At 40.2% G+C, this 19029-nt stretch overlaps 1 protein-coding gene across 1 annotated transcript in view; it reads right to left on the reverse strand.

Moving 5' to 3' along the window:
• Window positions 1-18762, reverse strand: part of LOC135592286 (phosphatidylinositol-3-phosphatase myotubularin-1-like) — a 36676-nt gene extending 17914 nt beyond the window's left edge. The window contains exons 1-6 of the mRNA XM_065081661.1: window positions 18570-18762; window positions 18411-18482; window positions 15666-15740; window positions 7296-7367; window positions 4807-4876; window positions 46-95 (exon numbers count right to left, since the gene is read on the reverse strand). Of these exons, the coding sequence (XP_064937733.1) occupies window positions 46-95; window positions 4807-4876; window positions 7296-7367; window positions 15666-15740; window positions 18411-18482; window positions 18570-18623 (393 nt within the window). The 5' untranslated portion in view covers window positions 18624-18762. The remainder of the gene's footprint in view (window positions 1-45; window positions 96-4806; window positions 4877-7295; window positions 7368-15665; window positions 15741-18410; window positions 18483-18569) is intronic.
• Window positions 18763-19029: the final 267 nt, after the last annotated feature.

A 19029-nucleotide genomic window follows, 5' to 3' on the forward strand; every position in this document is an offset into this window, starting at 1 on the left:
TAAGAAGCTACAGAGCCGACCAAGAAAAGGTTTACTGGGACTGACCTGCTTGGTTTTGGGTCGAAATCCAAACATGATGGTTCTCATGTCTTTACCTACAAAAAAACAAAAAACAAAAACATGAAAATAAATCAAAGATGGTGATTGGGGTACTTCATGTATACAAGTTCGATTTTTTGTCATTTTCATGTACGGGAGAACTCAAGTTTTAGAAAAACAGTGCAGCAGACAACTTGTAAGAAGGGTCACATAGGAAAAGTACAACCGTGTAGTCATTAATGCTTGTTAGAAATTTGCCCCAATCTAAATTAAATAATATTTCCAAATAATTGAACAGAACCACAAAAAGATTCTATCATGATGCATTAGCAAAGGGAAAAGTAACAGGATGGTCAGAACAAGATAGTAATGATGATCAATTTCATTGGAAAAACAAAATTGAAACAGCAAAAATAAAATAAAAACTGCCACTCAGTACTCAGTAGAAGTATTTACAGTATACCTACAATCACCAAATTAGCCAATGCAAATTTTTGGAACAATTTAGCTAATAGAAGCAGAACCATACGACATTACAGCTTTTTTCCTCACATAATTACAGAATGATCAGAAACGTAAAAGGTAAGCTACAAACCCTTAGAGGTATCTGGTGATTATAGAACTCTCATATTTTTGTCTAACAAGTGATAAAGTTACATTGCTGCTGCTTTTACCTCAAAAAAATACAAATCAATATAGTAATAAACCTAATGGGGCTCACTAATGATTCTGAAATAAAAAAAGTGAAAAGAAATAATTATTCAAGAATGATATGCAACCAAGATTGCAAGCTCAAAGGAACCACAAAGTGATCAATGCAATTCTAACCTCTCAAGATCCAAGATTAGCTGAGCACCTTGATCTTCCGAAAATGCAACATTTCAGTTGTAACCGAGGACTATTTTGTGTAAAGGATCATGCAAGCAATTTTTGTATGAATGAATTTCTATTTATTGCCTCAATTCATTTACAAAACCAGCCAGGCAGTCATCTGTTATTGAGACCTGGTTTGCTCTTTGAGATATATCGGGTTTGAAATATCTAACAGCACGTATATCGGACAGTTAAGTTGAATAATAATGAAGAAATAGATGAGGATTAGGAACTGGGACACAATTCATACATACAGTTAATAGATCTAGTTTAGGGTGGAAACAAAGAACAAAGCAGCTTTTGTGGGCTGTTATTAATTGGGTTAAACCAGACAGGAATAGATGACTTTCGAAATCACTCGGGGTTGTGGTCTCAATCCATACATGCCGACCCAAAAAGGAATTATGTAAAATTGATTATCTACTGCCTCACATTCTCAATTAGTAATATATATGTTCTTTAGCATATCTACTTATCAACTCCTGCTTAGATGCTATATGTATCTAGACACTACAATTTCATTTTTATATTATATTTACATTAGTAAGTTATTATGATGGATCTTAAACTATTTCGTTAGATATTATAACATATTCTAATCTAGGGAACTGCTTAACATGTGACAAGACATGTGAAGTGACCATTGAAGAGTTCTTTTCCTATTCTTTTAGCAAAATTATTCTTCATTTCTTAGATCTAATCATCTCTATTTGTTCAAAATTTTGCATATTTTACATGAAAAAATAAGATAGTTTTTTTACTTCTGTCAACACATTGCAATAGGTCAAAAAATATTTCAAGGAACAATAAGGGGCCTAAGTGCATCAAGTCACTCTTTTAGTTGCCGGCATTCTATCAATGTTCCTTTTTCTTCTTCTGCATTGCACAAAATATATTTGCCCAACTTCAATATGTTCCTTCCGGATTCATATCTAGTCGAAGCACTTTTCTTCTCTGAGTTATTCTATCTAGCTTCTGGAGAACCATTCTCCGATGAGTAGTTCTTTTCTCCATCATCTCCACAAAGATGTTCTTTTTCTCCATTGTCTCCATGGAGAAATTTATGGGTCATTCCGCCTCAGCGATTGCCCCTGCTAATTCTCAGACATTGCAATGATGCAACTCCTACTAAGCTCATGGTCTCATGCCATTGAGAAAGCAAAAAAATTTGTCTTTCTCAAATATGTCTTGTATATCTATCATAGAAAATTATTTCACATAATCTCGAATTATCGAGATCTAGCAAAGTTGTCTCAACTTTCACCACGCGATGTTCTCGAGCATGAACTAAATTGGCAATTCCCTCTTCAAGGTTTCCTAAGTATCAACATGATAGTGACCATACTGCATTTCTTCCCAACAAGTACACCATCATAGTTTTGCATCACCACTGAGATACATTGTTGCTGCCAACACCTTGGTATTTTTTAATTCGAATTAGGTTGCTCCAAAGTATTGATGAAATTTTCAAGCTCCTTGGCATCCTGAGCCCCTAATAGCCCTGTAGTTCGTGAGAACTCACTTTCAGTGAGAGATAGCCGTGCGACATTACTCAAACCAGTCTCCTTGGCAAAATAGACCGACATTTCATCAAAGAAAAGTTAGACAATGGACAAATTTGCATACCTTATATTTCATCCACAAAACAACTAGTTGATCTTATGACAAATGGTAAACCAGGTCCAATGTTCCATCAATTAGAAGACAAGCTTGGATTGCAAAATATATTAGCAACAGCCCAGGATTTATGGAATCAAATGAATAGTAGTATTCTTAATGTATTAGGATAGTTGTAGTTGTATTCAACTATTCATAATGCAGTTAGATAGTTGTATTTTCCTTTGTTCTTTTGAATTTAGATCTTTCCTATGTAAAATGTACAAATCTATATACTCATTCATAAATCATGATCAATGAAAGAGTTAGATTACTCATTCTACGCTAACATTATTGGAGATACATATCACTGGAGACTTGTGGATCAACTTTATAATCAAGTCAACCTAGTCAAGAAGGCAGATGAATGTTTGTCTCCTTAGAATTGGTATGGATTTAAATCTACAATTCTGATTATTTAGCTATTTGGATTGTGATTTTTGCAAATCAAATGTGTCAAGTTGAATCCACCCCTCTCTTGTCCTTTTTTTTTCTCTTATCAGCAACTCTCTTTCCAAAAGCCTAAGCCTATCACCTTATAGGTTGTCCTATGCCACAATAAGGTCATCACAATCCAAAAAGAATTTTTTTCCCACAATAATTCATTACAAAAGTTGTCGATTCATGAACTATGGCATACCACCGACACCAAGCAATACAGATCCTACTTAGGGAATACTAATTCGCCTAAAACACTAGGTTAGATCTTAGTCAAACCTCATTGGCTTTTACCAGTTGTTTTTAGTGTTTCATACTATTTGTTGCAAACTTATCCTACATCAGATTTGATATCAAGAGTTAATCCTACATCACATCCCTTTCCTTTTTCCTTCGATACTGGCCAATCAGTCAGCCAATATCTAGTGTGGAGCAACAGTAAAGTCTTGAAAAGAAGAATACCAGATTCAATGGCTGATAAAATACCCTATTTCAACTATGGACTAAAGACCAAGTATTCCCAAGCAAGGTTCCTGTTCACATCCACAACCCAACAGATCACTGTATTTCATGAATATTGTCAGAGATTTATCAAGCCACCACCATATTTCATCTCAATGGATACTCAACATCTTCATCCCTAAGAGAAAATCAAAGGAAGCTTATCAATGATCTCATTTATCTCAAGTCACTAATGAGACACTATAAACATTTTAGTTTGCAATGGGGGGTCATATTGTATTCCATCTGCTTCCCCAACAATCTTTGTTCCTGTCCTCCTAATGCACCTAGCAAATACAATATAATCAGAACAATAGTGAAATTTCAACTGACTCAATTAATTAAGTCAATGTGTCATACAAGAAATCGACTATAGACCCTACTTATTAATGGAAAGCTTGATATAGTTCAAGATGCTTCAAATTTTTATCTATAACCAGATCTAACTGCTGTCTTACGATATAAAACTAACCATATTTTGTGCTTCTTGCAGACCAATGTTTGTAAAAAGTGATTATTATCATGCAAATGCCAATGTAAAATAGTGATAATGCCTCTAAAGTAAGGTTCATCGTACCGTACCATACCGGTATTTCGACCCGAGCTCGGTATGGTATGGTACCGATGTACCAGGCGGTACATCAGGGTATACCGAACAATTTTATACTTATTATACTGTAGCAGTGCTATAGTATAATACTGTAGCACTGTAGCGGTCACGTACCGGTAACCTATCAGACCGGTACGTACCGCATGGTACGGGCGGTACGTTTTGGTATGACAGACCTTGCTCTAAAGGCTATTGATATGAAATAAATCCCTATAACTCCATTATAAACACCTTCCAGAAAAGGAGTTGGTAGTCTGCAGTTTAAACAAATTATTGAAATGATTACCTTGACAACAAATATCAAAGTTACTATTAAACTTATTTTCTCTTTGGTCTTTCACGGAAAAACCATATGAGTATCCAATGTGTAGATTAGTTTTACGGTGGAAGGAGCCAATAAAGAGCAAATTAATGGCTCAAAACATCAAAATTATGCCACTTAGTACGTCTGATGTTAATTCTATGTGATCATTTAATCAAGATAAAAAAAAATTCTGAAATCATAATTTCAAATTTCCAACAATTGCTTCTTTCCCATCAAATGAAAATGCAATAATGTCACATATCATCATTATGTTTCAGTTCAGCATCAATGGAAACTTCTAGCAGCTAATGGTTATACACTGTTGATTCCTGCAATGATAACTACAGTTTAATAGAAGCCTAGAAACAAGTCTCCATGGACATACCAACAACTTGAAGAAGACGACGTGATGGTGTCTTACTAGACTGACGAGGAACTGAAGAAAGCTTCACGGCCTGAAATTACAAGTTAGAGAAATAAAATACTAGAAAATATATAGTCTCCATAATATTACTCCACAAAATTTCCATAACCATAAATTATGGCTCAATTCAACAGAACTAAAACAAGACTGGTTGATGAAGCAACTTAAAACAATAAAACATTAGCTCGCCATGCCAATTCATTTCAATTACATTATGTTATTCTCTAGTTCAGTTAATTGTTTTATAACCAAATGAAGACATTATTTTAAGTACTACATGATGACCTCAAATTGGCACATTTGATTGAATAGAAAAGTTGAAAATGGTTTAGATTTTAGAAAGATATAGGTTTGGTTTCTGCAATGCACATCACAGTCCAATTTAGTTCTACATTGTAATAGTGCATATATCATGACAATAATAATCCCAATCAATATGTATGGTAGGCAAGGTTCGTACCGGTATTTCGACCTGGGCTCGGTATCGATACGATACGGTATACCGAGCGGTACACTCAGATGTGTCGAGTACTGTAGCAGTGCTACAGTGTTACAGTACACTTGGACCGGTAACCGACGGTCCACGTACCGGCAACCTGTCGGACCGATACGTACTGCCCGTACTGGGTGGTACAGTTCGGTACTGCAGACCCTGATGGTAGGCATCAAGATTTTCCTCGGAAAAAAAATCAATGTTCAACTTAGCTTACCTTTAGTTATTAAATTTCATTGCCATATTATATAATGTTTAAGAATATTAAAAAAAATGTTCGATGAGGACAACCGAAATGGTGCTAAGTCATACAGGATTAGCAATTGAATGGGTAAAAGGACAAGTAAAAAAAAAAAAAACAGATGGGGATTAACACATTTGATTCACAAAATGGTTAATTCAATAATGAAAATTCAAGTAGCACAATTTCAGACACATACCAGTCTTGATGTTAGTATTACCCTTCATAAAAAACTTAATTTGATCACTAAGGTTGAACCACTACTTTCTGATCTTTGAAAACTCTAATAGAATCAAGTTCTCAGTAACATGGTCTGAAAAACCACCCAAACCTGTACAAATAGGATGGTAGTGGTTTGATGAATAAAGACACGGACCAACCCATTTCAAGCAGTTAGGGTCCAGTTTAGGTTTTTCATTATAAATTTTTAATTAAAATCCTTTTTCTCAATCGACACTCGCCACACCTCAATCATCATGCCACCTGCCACCCACTGCCGCTGGCCAATTCCTCTCCTACTCTTTCTCCTTCACCTCCTATTTGTTATCCTATTCCTCACCTCTTCTCTGCCTCCTCCTCCCACCTTCTGAAAACAAATCAATGTGCTGACAGACTGTGTTGGAACACTGGTATATACTGAACCGATATTGGACTGAACAACAACCGCTACAGAGTTCAGTACCAAATTTTTAAATGACAGCAGTTTAGGTTTTGGTGAATAGTGTAAGCTCAAGGGAAAGTATAAGATAATAAAAGTTTAGAATCCCTAAGGCTTATGTAAAAGAAGAAAAATAAAATGTATAGGGAAGAGAAAAGAGGAAGAACAAAACTAGTTAGACTAGCTCCAAATCGTCCACACTTGCTTTGAGGAAAAAGATTGTAGCCTTACAAAACATACATGTATTGCAGGGAAAAGAATTTTCATTGGTTCATTCATCTATCTATCGATCCAAATTACAACCCTTTCTTTTTTTTTATATATACCCCCCGCTACAAGAAAAGAAGAAAAATTAAGAATAAGACTACAATCAACAATTACATAGCTTTGATTAAGGCACATCAACCTACCTTCTTTTTTAGGGATGCTACAATTCCAATGTTTGGAAAAAGATATGTTTTTTAACATGATAATTGATTTATATCTTTTATTTCTAGATTTTTCAATCAATTTTGAATTCCTTATAGGGATGAAATTCTCAATCAAGCACTTGGACTCTTCAATCAAACCCAACGCTTCTTTTGTTTCTCATTCAACTTCCTTTACTCCTTGAACAATTTAGAAAAGCAAATTATAAGTATTAAAGATGTCATTATGTGGCAACTTAAAATATTTGCAAAATCCATCTCTAAAGTACTAAATGTTGACTATAATAAAGAATGTAGGTTGACAAAAAATAAGTTGACTATAATAAATAACATGTTGAATTAAACGCAAAACTAGGTCCATTACCAATCCAAAAGATTTGGATTGGTCTTTATTCTTTCCGCACTAAATAAAGACCCAAACGATTCCTCCATTTCTATAATTGTTCCAGATTATAGTAATTACAAACTATCACAGACCAAATTAATCTAACTTTTGGCAAAACATGTGATTAAATAGAAGTATGCCATTTTGAATAAGGTTTGTGCTCATGCTTTAAACTAATGAGCATTGTTTGAGAGATAGAGCAGTTTATGGCGCTTGGTAGAAAAATATAGATGCTTGCAACTTACATGTTTACTGAACTTCTCAATTGTTGCCAATGGAATGGTACCAAGTTCAATCACCTGCTGGGAGACCTCACTCTACCAAGGGAAAAATGAGCAGATCATACACAAAAAAGCATGCAACCACAAGTAAAAAGAGAGGCACAACACAGGATGCAATTGCATCTCAAATGGTTAGAATAGGCAAATTGAAATGGCTCTATTCTTTACATCAAACAAAATTCAGACTTCAATGCCATAAAGGTAGTTTACTGTAAAGAGAGCAAACAGAGAAAACGCCTAGCATCTAGCAAACTGCAATAGAGGAAGGAAACAACTTAAATGGCTCAAAAGCTAACAACTAAGGACCAATGTTGGACCATATAGGACAATGTCAGTTGATATTTTTCTTTAATATCAGGCGGTATAGGCTGGTACATATACCGTTCAGTGTATCTATATTGTATCCAGGCTGGGATTTAAATGCTAGTGCATGGCATAGAGTCTTTCTTCACATTACTACCAATTTTATATCATATTCACTTTCTCTTTTTCATGACTGTTTAAGATTACGATAACATAAAGCTTTTCAATTCCACAAAAATAAATAACCATAACAAGGGACAATTTTCCCTAGTCATGTATTTCAAGCTAAAACTCAAAAAAATTGCCATAATGTCACGACCTTAGCTGGAATTGCCTAAGGCGTGAGGCACCCTTGCGGCCAAAGACGCGAACTTAGCTTGCGTTGCCTAAGTCGCGCTTCGCCCTTGCGATATTGCTCCGCAAGGATCAGCCCACTTGTAACCTCTCGCAGGTCCCGAAGGACCTGTAAAAGAGAAAGTTGGTTAGTTCGAAAGAACGAGCAACGGACAAGTCCCGAAGTCTCGCGAAAAGGGGAAGCTTTACAAGCAATTCGACGAACACCTTGTGTGCACAAGAGAAAAGAGGGAGAGGGAGAAAACAAGGCTTTAGAAGGATGAACGAACAGCAGCAAGCCCACAAACAGCCGCTCACCTGGTCCCGGGCGCGAAGACAAGTTCCCGTAAAGACCACGTGCGAACTTGCGAAAGAGAGTTCAACGCCCGGTATATAACCGAAGCCCCATCCAGCCCTGTGCCACCCGGGGGGTTCAAAGGGGCAGAGATGGCTGACGTTTTGGTGAGCGGAGGCAGTTCTCCGCAACCCTCCCGCGACACGTGAAAACGGAGCTGTTTTGGGCTGTTTTGCTCGGTTCGGTGAGCGATCGCTTTGTAACGCTGCAGTTTGTTCGAACTTACATATTACAAGCAAAATGACCCAAAACCAAGAGAAAACATGTTGTCAAGTAGCTGTACATGCAGGTGTGAGCGACGAACTGTCACGACCTTAGCTGGTTTTGCCTAAGGCGTGCGGCACCCTCGCGCGTCCGTCCGCAAAGGTCAGCCTCCCCGAAGCCTCCCATTGTTCCTTAGGACCAACAAAAGAGAGAACGGGGTAAAGAGAACGCCTCAATCGGGATCCACAAGCAAACATGTCCGAAAAACACTTCATAGACAATGCAAATTACAAACAGACTTTACAAGCTCTGAATAGTTGCACAACAAAGGGTAAAATGATCCATTACAGACCGAAAAGCTCTCGCACGTGTCCACATGACACAACCTTTATTTACAAGCCTAAAGAGGCCACCAACCCAACTAAAATGGGACTTATAAGCCTTCGGCCGCCCCTCTACCTGCTATACAAGGCATGAACATGCCAAAAGACAGCGGACAGACATCGGCATTACATCCAACATCTTGTTTAGAAGTTTGTCCGTTACATTCTCCCCCACTTATCCCTTCAACGTCCTCGTCGAAGCCTTTGTGAACACTGCAACTCTTCGCCTTTGCTGAGTCTTCAATCTTCTGCTCCAGCTGCAATGCGCCTCCCGGCTCCCAGCTGCTCTCCGCTGCTGTTTCTGAGTAGTCGAACCTTTAATCCGCCATGCTGCTACAACTCACCAATGACTCTGACTCTATTGGGGGGGTTGGCTGAGTTGTGTTGATCCTTGTCGATTCTTGCGGATCCACCAAATGAAGGAAAAGACCATCTTTTCTGCGCCAGTCTCTCAAAATTTCCACATGCTGCTTGAACTGGGTGGATGCTTGTTGGAGCTTTAACGAGCATCGCCTCGCAAACTTCTGAAGTTTTGGATCCTTCTTCCACAAAATTTGCTCATTGACTCTTCTTTCAGTTAGTTGTCACATCCAAGTAGGTTCGCATCACTTCCGCTTTCGATTGGCATTTCGTTGGGAAATGAAGCAGACGATCTACTCTCAGTAGCACTGATCACCGTTGGTGAGGATTTGACAACTATTGTCTTCCATTATCTTCGAAGGGTCTTTGAACTTGTGCAGAGCTCCTCTGCTGGATAGATAAGAGAACTGGGGTACTCGGTTTCGCCCATTCTCTTAAGAGTTGAGAAGGCAAAGGTTACTTTGACTTCGCCCGCCTCCTCGAGGTTGTACTTCATGCATCGAGCTGGTTACTAGTCTTCGCCTGCTCTTTGCTCACACTTCTGAAGCACTTGAAGTGTTTGCACTCCTTGCGTTAAGTTGGCTACTGTGATTCACCTTCTCAATGCCATCGAACTTCTGGAATGCGGGAAGTTTTCACCCCAACTTGGAGTAATTCTCTGATAGATGAGGTCGCCTCTGGGATTGTACCGTCTTTTCCATCAACCCTGCCGCCTACTCCACTGAGTAGCAAAGGTACAGCACCGTGTACTGCCTGCTTCGTTCCTTGGTCGTGCACTCTTGCGTGACCCGAAGTCCTTCACTTACGCCTATCTTGATGAGAAACTTGTTGACACCGGTCTTACGAAGTTTCTTGGCCTCTGCCCTTCAGCCTTGTCTCGGTACTTGGAGATTGCCTCTGCATGCTCCACCTCCTCGGCCCCTTTCACGACCAAGCGCTCTCCCTCCATGAGAGCAAGGGATCAATGACTTGCACGGAAGTCCCGCCTCTGCGGTACCATGGCGCTGCCATGCCCATGGCCCTACTATCCGTCGCCTCGCCTCTGTATCCCTTTTCTACATGATCAGTAGAAATGTCTCTGTGGCACTCCTCTGAGTCCACCTCCATTCTGACTGATGCTTGATTTTGGGTAGCTAAGTCCCTCTGGACTCGTCGTCGCTTCCTCGCCCCTTTCGACCCCCTGCTTCAACACCTCTGTGTTCTCCAAGCAGTCTGTTTGGTCGATGGAAAGACAGACTGCAACTCCCATGCATGGCCTCTGCCATCACGTTGTAGAGTTTGCACCGATTCTGTTCTCCTTAGCTTCCTTGGTAGCAACGTTCGCTTACTCGACCTTGTCCTCTGACTTGTTGGGCTCCCTTAAGCGAATATGAGCTCTGGAGCAGTCCAACTCTCCAGTTGCTTCGATCATACCTCTGCATGATCAAGTCCCTCCCATGGAACTCACTGGTACTTGCATTCGAACTTTTCCCTTGGTGGAACCCAGCCCCCATATGCTGATGACCAAGGTTTTCATCCGATGCAAAATTCGGTGCACGCCCGGAAGACCCGCCTCTGCGGTACCATGGCCTTAACTCCTTGAATCCATAGCCCTTCCTGTCGTCGTGTTGTTCACCAAAGCGGAGCTCCCAGTAGCTCCCGATCATACCTCCATATGATCTCATCCCTCACGGGACAATGTCGTGTGTGTCGCATTGCCACGAACTGTTCCACCACGATCCGCTGCACCATGTCGCCTCCTGGTGACATCTCCATTGCATTCTGATCTTTGTGGAATAAACTCAAATTGTGAACCCTCCATGTGTGGCCTCTGCCAATACATCGCAGGGTCTCCTCCACCTTCGATTTTGTTCACTCCTTTGGCAATCGACCTTCATCCACCCACTCTTCGGTCACACCTAGATGAAGCACCACTCTAGGGCAGTCCGTCGCCTAGTAGCTCCCGAAGTCCACCGACTTCACTGTAGTTTGTGCACCATTGTCTGGATCCTGGGCCTCTGCCCCTACCAGCACAATCTCCGCTGCGCACTGCTTCCTTCATAGCAACTCAAATGGCAACACTGTGGCATATTCTTCAAGAGTACCCGCCTCTGCGTCCTTTTGCCCCGTGCTAAGGCCCTTCTGAACCCAACTTCGCCTCCGCAAATTGAGTCGCCTTAGTTCCTCCATCAAATGCTTCTCCGAGTTAAGGTGCATGTGCCGCAAAGCTCCCTTCGTCTTTGGCACCATGCAAGATGAGTCCGCTCCGTCAGAAAGAAGGACCCATGGAACAACATGATCCTACCCTTGCCTCTGCAAGAGTTCATGTCTTTGACCTCTGTCTAAGGAAAGCACTGTGCTTCTGCTCCATGTTCCAACTTCACTGCTGGCTCCCTTCATGCGGCTTGGGTACTTCGCCAAGTTACACCCAAGTTGCTCCGCTCCTCGTTCTTGCATTGAGTCGATGGTGGCCCTCGCGCCCACCATTCCACGGGTCAGCCCTCCCTTGAGTCCGATCTCCATATCGACTCTAAGTGTGCCTTCATTTAAGTTGCTTCAGGTCGCTCCCCCACTTGATCTCGCAATGCATCCACCAATGCATTCTCTCGAGCGAGATCATGCGGCAACTCCTCGCTGCTTGCTCGGTCCATTGAGCTTCGTGGGGTTGTTGTTTGTGAGGTACTCATCCTCAATATGTGAAGTCCGTCTCACATGATTCTCCCTCTGGAGTGCTGAGACTTATCCCTCCTGGATAACTATCCCGTTGGAGCAACATCTCTCTTCGTTACGGAGACCACCATCCCCTTGGACTACTCCGATCTGCTGAACAAACTGTGCATTGTTCTGCCTCTTGCAGACGCACTTGCTAGATTGCGCCTCCACGTCAATACAGCCACCGCTGCACCCCTCAAGGCCTAGCAACATGCTGAACTCATTGCACACTTCAGCCTCCTACGGACGTATCCTTCACATGCCGAAGAGAAAGTTTCAATGCTCCATGGCGCCGAGTCTCGATCGCCTTGGGATGGCCACGAACATTCCATCGTCCGCATACAAGCCCATGCATGAGTACCAAATTCTTCGAGTTAGCAATTCCCCTCACCTCTGTGAGCTTTGCATAACTCTTTTGGTCGTTGAGCAACTCATTCCACCTTGGATGGTCTCATTCTTGCCAAGCGCCTCGCCTGCCTAGAGCACCATCAAGTATAGTTGTCAACGTTGAGCCGTAGCTCAAACTCAGCCATCCCAACCTTTGTGCGCTCCAAATTCAACCAAGCTTGCCTGTTCTCGTGGTGCCTCTTGCGCGAAGGGTTGGCCATTCCTCTGAATGCCAATCTCGGATGCTCGCTCCTCTGAGCGACTCTTTTCCCTACATCTCCATGCCCGTTTTCCCTCAAACGGTCGCGCGTGTGCTGACTGCCCTCAACGCAGCCCCGCTAGGTCCCCCACGTTTGCATGTCAAGTGTTTCTATGAGTGCTTGTCCCGCTCTGATACCATATTGTCACGACCTTAGCTGGTTTTGCCTAAGGCGTGCGGCACCCTCGCGCGTCCGTCCGCAAAGGTCAGCCTCCCCGAAGCCTCCCATTGTCCCTTAAGACCAACAAAAGAGAGAACGGGTTAAAGAGAACGCCTCAATCGGGATCCACAAGCAAACATGTCCGAAAAACACTTCATAGACAATGCAAATTACAAACAGACTTTACAAGCTCTGAATAGTTGCACAACAAAGGGTAAAATGGTCCATTACAGACCGAAAAGCTCTCGCACGTGTCCACATGACACAACCTTTATTTACAAGCCTAAAGAGGCCACCAACCCAACTAAAATGGGACTTATAAGCCTTCGGCCGCCCCTCTACCTGCTATACAAGGCATGAACATGCCAAAAGACAGCGGACAGACATCGGCATTACATCCAACATCTTGTTTAGAAGTTTGTCCGTTACAGAACGGTTCGTTGAACGGAGTTGTTGCGGGTGCGCGACGACCGTTCATGACAATAAGTAGGGCAACCAAAAAGATCTTCAATTTTTCCTTTGTTATGGCTTTTCAGTACAAAGGAAATGACATCACACAACAACATATGCTAGTCAAGAATGAGCCTAAGAAAAATTGACACATTTTCCGTATGATACTATAGTCGATATTTTGTGCAATTTCAATAAGCTTTGATCAACATATGTGCAATTTACTAAATGGCTAGCCTTGCTTTTGCTTGTAGGTCGAAACATTCATCTAAGGCACAAGGATTGATGTATATTTGAAGACCAAAATGGATTGAATCACATAAAAAGGCATGATAATGGAATAAAATAATAGGATGGATTTGCGAATTAATCTAGGTAAGCATGTCAATGAGTTATGTTGCATGCGTGAGATACCTACAAATAGATGGGGGCTTGGACTAATCTGATATATACATTAAAAAATTGCATGAATGAGGCAGCTCGGCATGGACTAGCACACTCAGTGAAAACTTAAAAGTAATGTGGGTATCACAATAAACATTGTAGCAGACTTCAGCTATGTTTAGTTTTACATTAGCACATCACCAAAAACATGAAATGATTAAGCATCATTAATGATGAGTGGAGAAACACTAAGTGGGCATTTTATGTATTGGAAAATCTTGGAGTTACAAGGCATTGCTTGAAGATTGAAACTACACCTAGAATCACAAGATGATAGGAAATTCTTTAAGATATGTAAGTCCACATTTAAACGAAGAATTACATGGATGTTCATTTAAAGCTTTTGCTTGATTTTGAAGGTTCAATTAGCAGTTGATAGGACTCGGGAGAGATATTGATCTAAGAAATACTAAATTACTTTCAATCATACAACATAGCCTATATATGTTCATTTCGTGGTCAGGATACCCCTGGACATGATTATTATGCAGAAATATGTCTAGCTTAATGACTTCTAACCTATTCATTATTAAAATTTAAAAGCTTTAATAGTTGCCTTTCCTTTGATATGATGAAGACTTTATTCAAGCAACAAGAAAAATTACATGGATTGTGATCTCTCAAAGCAATACTTAGCCATGTCCCATCCCGAAAACCTGAAACCCATTACAAAGCCAAGCTTGAAATTTCAAATATGGATCCTCATTTTGAAAACATTAACATCATCAGATCAGTTACAGATCCTCGTTAATTTTATACCTGACAACACGTATGAATCAGTATTTGACTCAAATCTAACTAGAAATTTTGGGTGTCGATGCTCATATGCATTCATAAGCTTAATGGATTCAGATATGGAGCCTAGGCTGAACCAGCTTGATAAAATCACTAGCAATACCCCTAATAACTTTCAATAAGATTAGAAATAACATGACTTCATGGGAAAAAGAAAACCTAATCATGTTGAGCACTCGGTGTTCATCAACTCTATGACAATTCCAGCCAACCTATTATCCCTCTTCTTTTAGGATATTCGATATTATGCACCTTTAGATGGGCCTCCATCACCCTTCCTAAAAATGAAGATGGAATGGGCATCTATAATTGTTAAAAACTCTGCTCTTGTTCCCACGCTTCTAGATCTATCTTATGCCACTCCTAAACCCTAAACCCTTGTGCCACCTGCAACTGTTAATTCAATATGGTGTTCTAACAATAACCCAAGCACACCAATGACTAAATCTTAAGTAAACTAGTATGGCCCATCTGTGGAGAATCATGCCCATCAATCTAGACAAATTGAAGGTCTAGCCCTCGGAACTTGGAGGCACTAGTTGTTCTAGGAGGACCCTTGAATTTTGAATGCTTCTAAATCTCCCAACTATATGAGCATACATAAAGATACGATTGAACAGAAAGGTGGACCTCACTTTCAACCAAAGCTAGAATGTCATTGTCTTCAGTGACATTTTTACCCAAATAGATACCAAAATAATGTCAAATTCAATTCTCAATCATATCCCAATGATGATCAGGATATGGACACTAGATGTGAAGTTTAGTCTCCGCAGAGTACCTACCAAATAATGATGAAATCAAGACTATAAGGTAAGCATAGTTGCTCTGGGTCAAGTTAATCTAACGAAAATTCAAAGTGACATCTTGCTGGTTCAGTCTTTTGTAGACGGTCAACTGTAGTTGTCCGCTTGTCCTAGAACTAAAAGGAAAAAATGAGGTACCATAAATTTTATCGATGGTTGCAAAACAATGCTTAACATAGTTTAATAAAAATCTATTACCCATTAGGTTTCTGATCTTTAAAGTCAACCACTCACAGCAGTGATTATCCATAAAGAATACACCGGTAATCAACATCTCAAATAACCATGGCTGAAACAACAGGTACAAGTCCAAACTCAGGTGTCAGAGCTAATTACTTTAGTTTGCAGCAATATATCATCTTTTTCTAACCTAAAATAGCCATATAATAATTAAGGCACCTTACCACAAATAGAATGCGAAAGTTTGTAACTGCCAGCGTACCCGCCTCATCGGTATTCACTAGAACAACTCCATGCCCCTACCAATAATAACAAAAGGATAAATTGTTAGAGAAATCAAAGAAAACTAAAACATTATATGAAGGTTTACACATATGGCAAAGTTTGTAATAAAGTAAATAAAAAACAATCACTCATCATAGAAATACAATATTTTCCATTTAGTAGCTAGATAACAAACAGTTTATCAATAAAATGGTTGATGACCTCTTATCACAATTGCCCTATGTTCAATCAATTATCCTGTGAAACCCTGATAGGGGCTGAACCAGAGTTAGAAACAAGAGGGCAGCAGTGGCTTCAGCAATATATTAAGACCCCCTCAGTAGTTTCTTACTTATGTCATAGAAAGTGAGTTCTCAACCCGGCAGACCTTCCAATCACCAGTAATCGTCCCATCTTTCTTTCCACATTTCCTGGGGCATCCTACGAACTTGAAGGTGTATGAAGTCTCATATTCGACTGTTGCACACGAGCGATAGAGATTCTATTCAACCTATGTTGACCTATGTTGATACAGGCCAGAAATAACCTACATATGGCATAGTCATAATGTAAACCCTGAAGGTACATTGCAGGACTTGATTATTTTTAGTAGAAAATTAGAAATATGGAATAGTTAGATGAGTTGTTCAATCTCTTCTCGTACTTGCTTCCTCGAGGAAGCCTCTTTCTCTTCCTCAAATTAGGAAAAGAAGTAAAAAGAGGATCATACCCTATCAATTTTGTGCTTAGAAACCCAACAAAACCTTAATGCATAAGATGCTGAAAACAAAGCTATTACTGAAAATATTCAAGCCAGAGGCTACGAAAGATGTAATACTTCAGAAGCAATAAGGTTCACAAACTCTGAAGTATTTTCATATATATAAGTATAATGAATGGATCAAAAAGAAAAGTATAATCACAAGGACAAGGGGTTGATACTGACCATTTTCCAATGGATCAAAAATTGCCAAAAGAATTGCTGGAATTCATAGTGTACAGAAACTTTTGTGAAACCAAAGTAGGAGGAGTAATAAAAGTGTGTTGAATCTGCCTGCCCACACAGTAGCCTAATTAGCTTTCCGTAGCAATTCAGTGCTGCCATGTGAATGTGAATCGAATTAATGCAACTCCAATTAAATGGACACACCAGGATAATTTTGGAGCATTATACTGGATGAGGGTATCAAAGAAGGAACAAAAAAGCCTAAGCATATATAGAGAGGTGGGGCACAGCCTCCAGGTCTACTTGACTCAAAGGCACTCACAGCTTCTGAAGCTCTCTATCTTGCTCCACTTTAACTTTTCTTCTATGATGGTGATACAACAAACTGAATTCTCAAGCAAACAATGAAAAGGATTTTTTTCTTCAGCTATTTTTTACTTTTTTCCCCTCTTTATTTTTTTCCGTTTATTTACTAGCAAAATTCAGATGAGTGTACAAAATGAATCCTAATAAAGAAATTGTCTTCTAAATTTTCTTATAAACTGTTAGAATTATTTTTAAGTATACAAATGTCTATTGTCATGTTCTACCATTTACTATGATGATCTGTACAGATTTTATAATAGCTGAAAGTAAAAGTGTATATTTACTAGGTCAGTAATGTCAGATCACATTGCACTTTTTCAGACTTGCCGTATTAGTATGTGTATCTTGGTGTATTCATGTCCAGGAGTGTTAACCACACTCATAACTGCTCAGCAATTTATCACATTATTGAACAGTCCATGGTTCACATGAACTACTTAACTAAATCAACAAACAAAGAATCATAGCTACATGATCTGTTCCTTCCTTGCCATTTCGGCATTTATCTATCACCAAGCCTTATAGATAATAGAAGATCTGATTATCAAATACAAGACAAACTTCCTTTCATCTATATGCTACAGGAATTAAAGAACAGGCGTTCAAGTCTTGCATATTTAATACTCAGCCAACCACGTGGATATAAAACCTAATATGATGCCTGCCTACAATGGAAATCCACTAGAAGACTTGGTGTAACAAACTTCACGATGACTGCATAAATGAGTCAGACCATTAAATTCTCGTTTCACAATGTAACTCATTTCATTTTTTTCTTGTAGAGTAATGATAATTTTACACTAAATTCTGATGCATGTCACAGTTCACGCATCTGAAAAACAAACATCAATCTGTTCAGTATACTCTCTCGTACGTAGAGCCTGTTTTATCTAGAGGTCATATGATGTTGTCACCCTCTGCAAGACTCTACAGAATACTTGCCACCACCTCAATCCCAAGCAGTATATCATCCAGCAAAAACCAACAATCATAAGTTTCCCATTTCTGAACTATGATCAAAGCTTAGTCAAACTATACCCTAACTTTTTCCCCAAGATATTTCCTTGTCGAAAAAATTATCTTAAAAGTGCCTTGCGTCCCAAAAATTTCACTAGCATCTGGTTGGTCGGAATTGAAGTGGCTAGCAATGTTATGCTTATCGTACTTAAAATGTAACTCGCTAGGGCCTGGCCACACAACATGCTCAAAGCAAAGCTACTACTGAAAAGGAGCAAGCTTTATATATGTTAATTTTCCAGAAGCGAAAAGAGTTCCAGCAGCCACGAAGAAATCCATGGAATTCGGTCATGATGAATCAATGGATCGAAAGATTACCCAGAAATAATTTATTCTGGTCCAGAATGAGATAAAGAAAAGGGTTGAATCCAACTACCTGTACGATAACGTCCTCGGCTTCCAATAGGAATTCGGTCATGCCATGCAATTGTGAATCGGACCGGCGCAACTACAAAAACATCGGCACACCGCCCAATTTGGTAACTCGGTCGATGAGGGCACGAAGAAGAACAGAGAGCCAACCCTACGCATATACCTCTTCCGGAGTCCACTCGACGACGAGAGATTCCCAACTGCCAGAGCCCTCCATCTCCTTATTCCCGGCCTCAACGGCGGTGGTGCGACGAACCGCGGGGCGTCGATCTAACGAACAAGAGAAGGCTTTTCCTCCGCGATACCTTCCCCTACCGCTGTGTCTTATTTCTTCTCATTTCTTCAAGCATCCTAGACGTAATAAATAAATATATTTAGATAAAGAAAATGATAAAACGGCGTAGGGGAAACGAATTGCAATCCCCCAGTGGCGTGACGGATGGGGGAAACGTAGGCTGCGATGGATACAGAATATTGCCAAAAGGGCACGGTTGGCGGGCTTGATCGATGACCGACGTAGGGGGCTTGATCCGGTTCAGGTCCTCCTCCGCGTAAGCCGTCTCATCTCCGGTTCGGGATAGGTTCGTCTCGACCGACCCAGACCATATTTTCGAGACTCTGAC

Source organism: Musa acuminata, chromosome BXJ1-9, assembly GCF_036884655.1.
Source record: "Musa acuminata AAA Group cultivar baxijiao chromosome BXJ1-9, Cavendish_Baxijiao_AAA, whole genome shotgun sequence".
NCBI classification, from domain to species: Eukaryota; Viridiplantae; Streptophyta; class Magnoliopsida; order Zingiberales; family Musaceae; genus Musa; species Musa acuminata.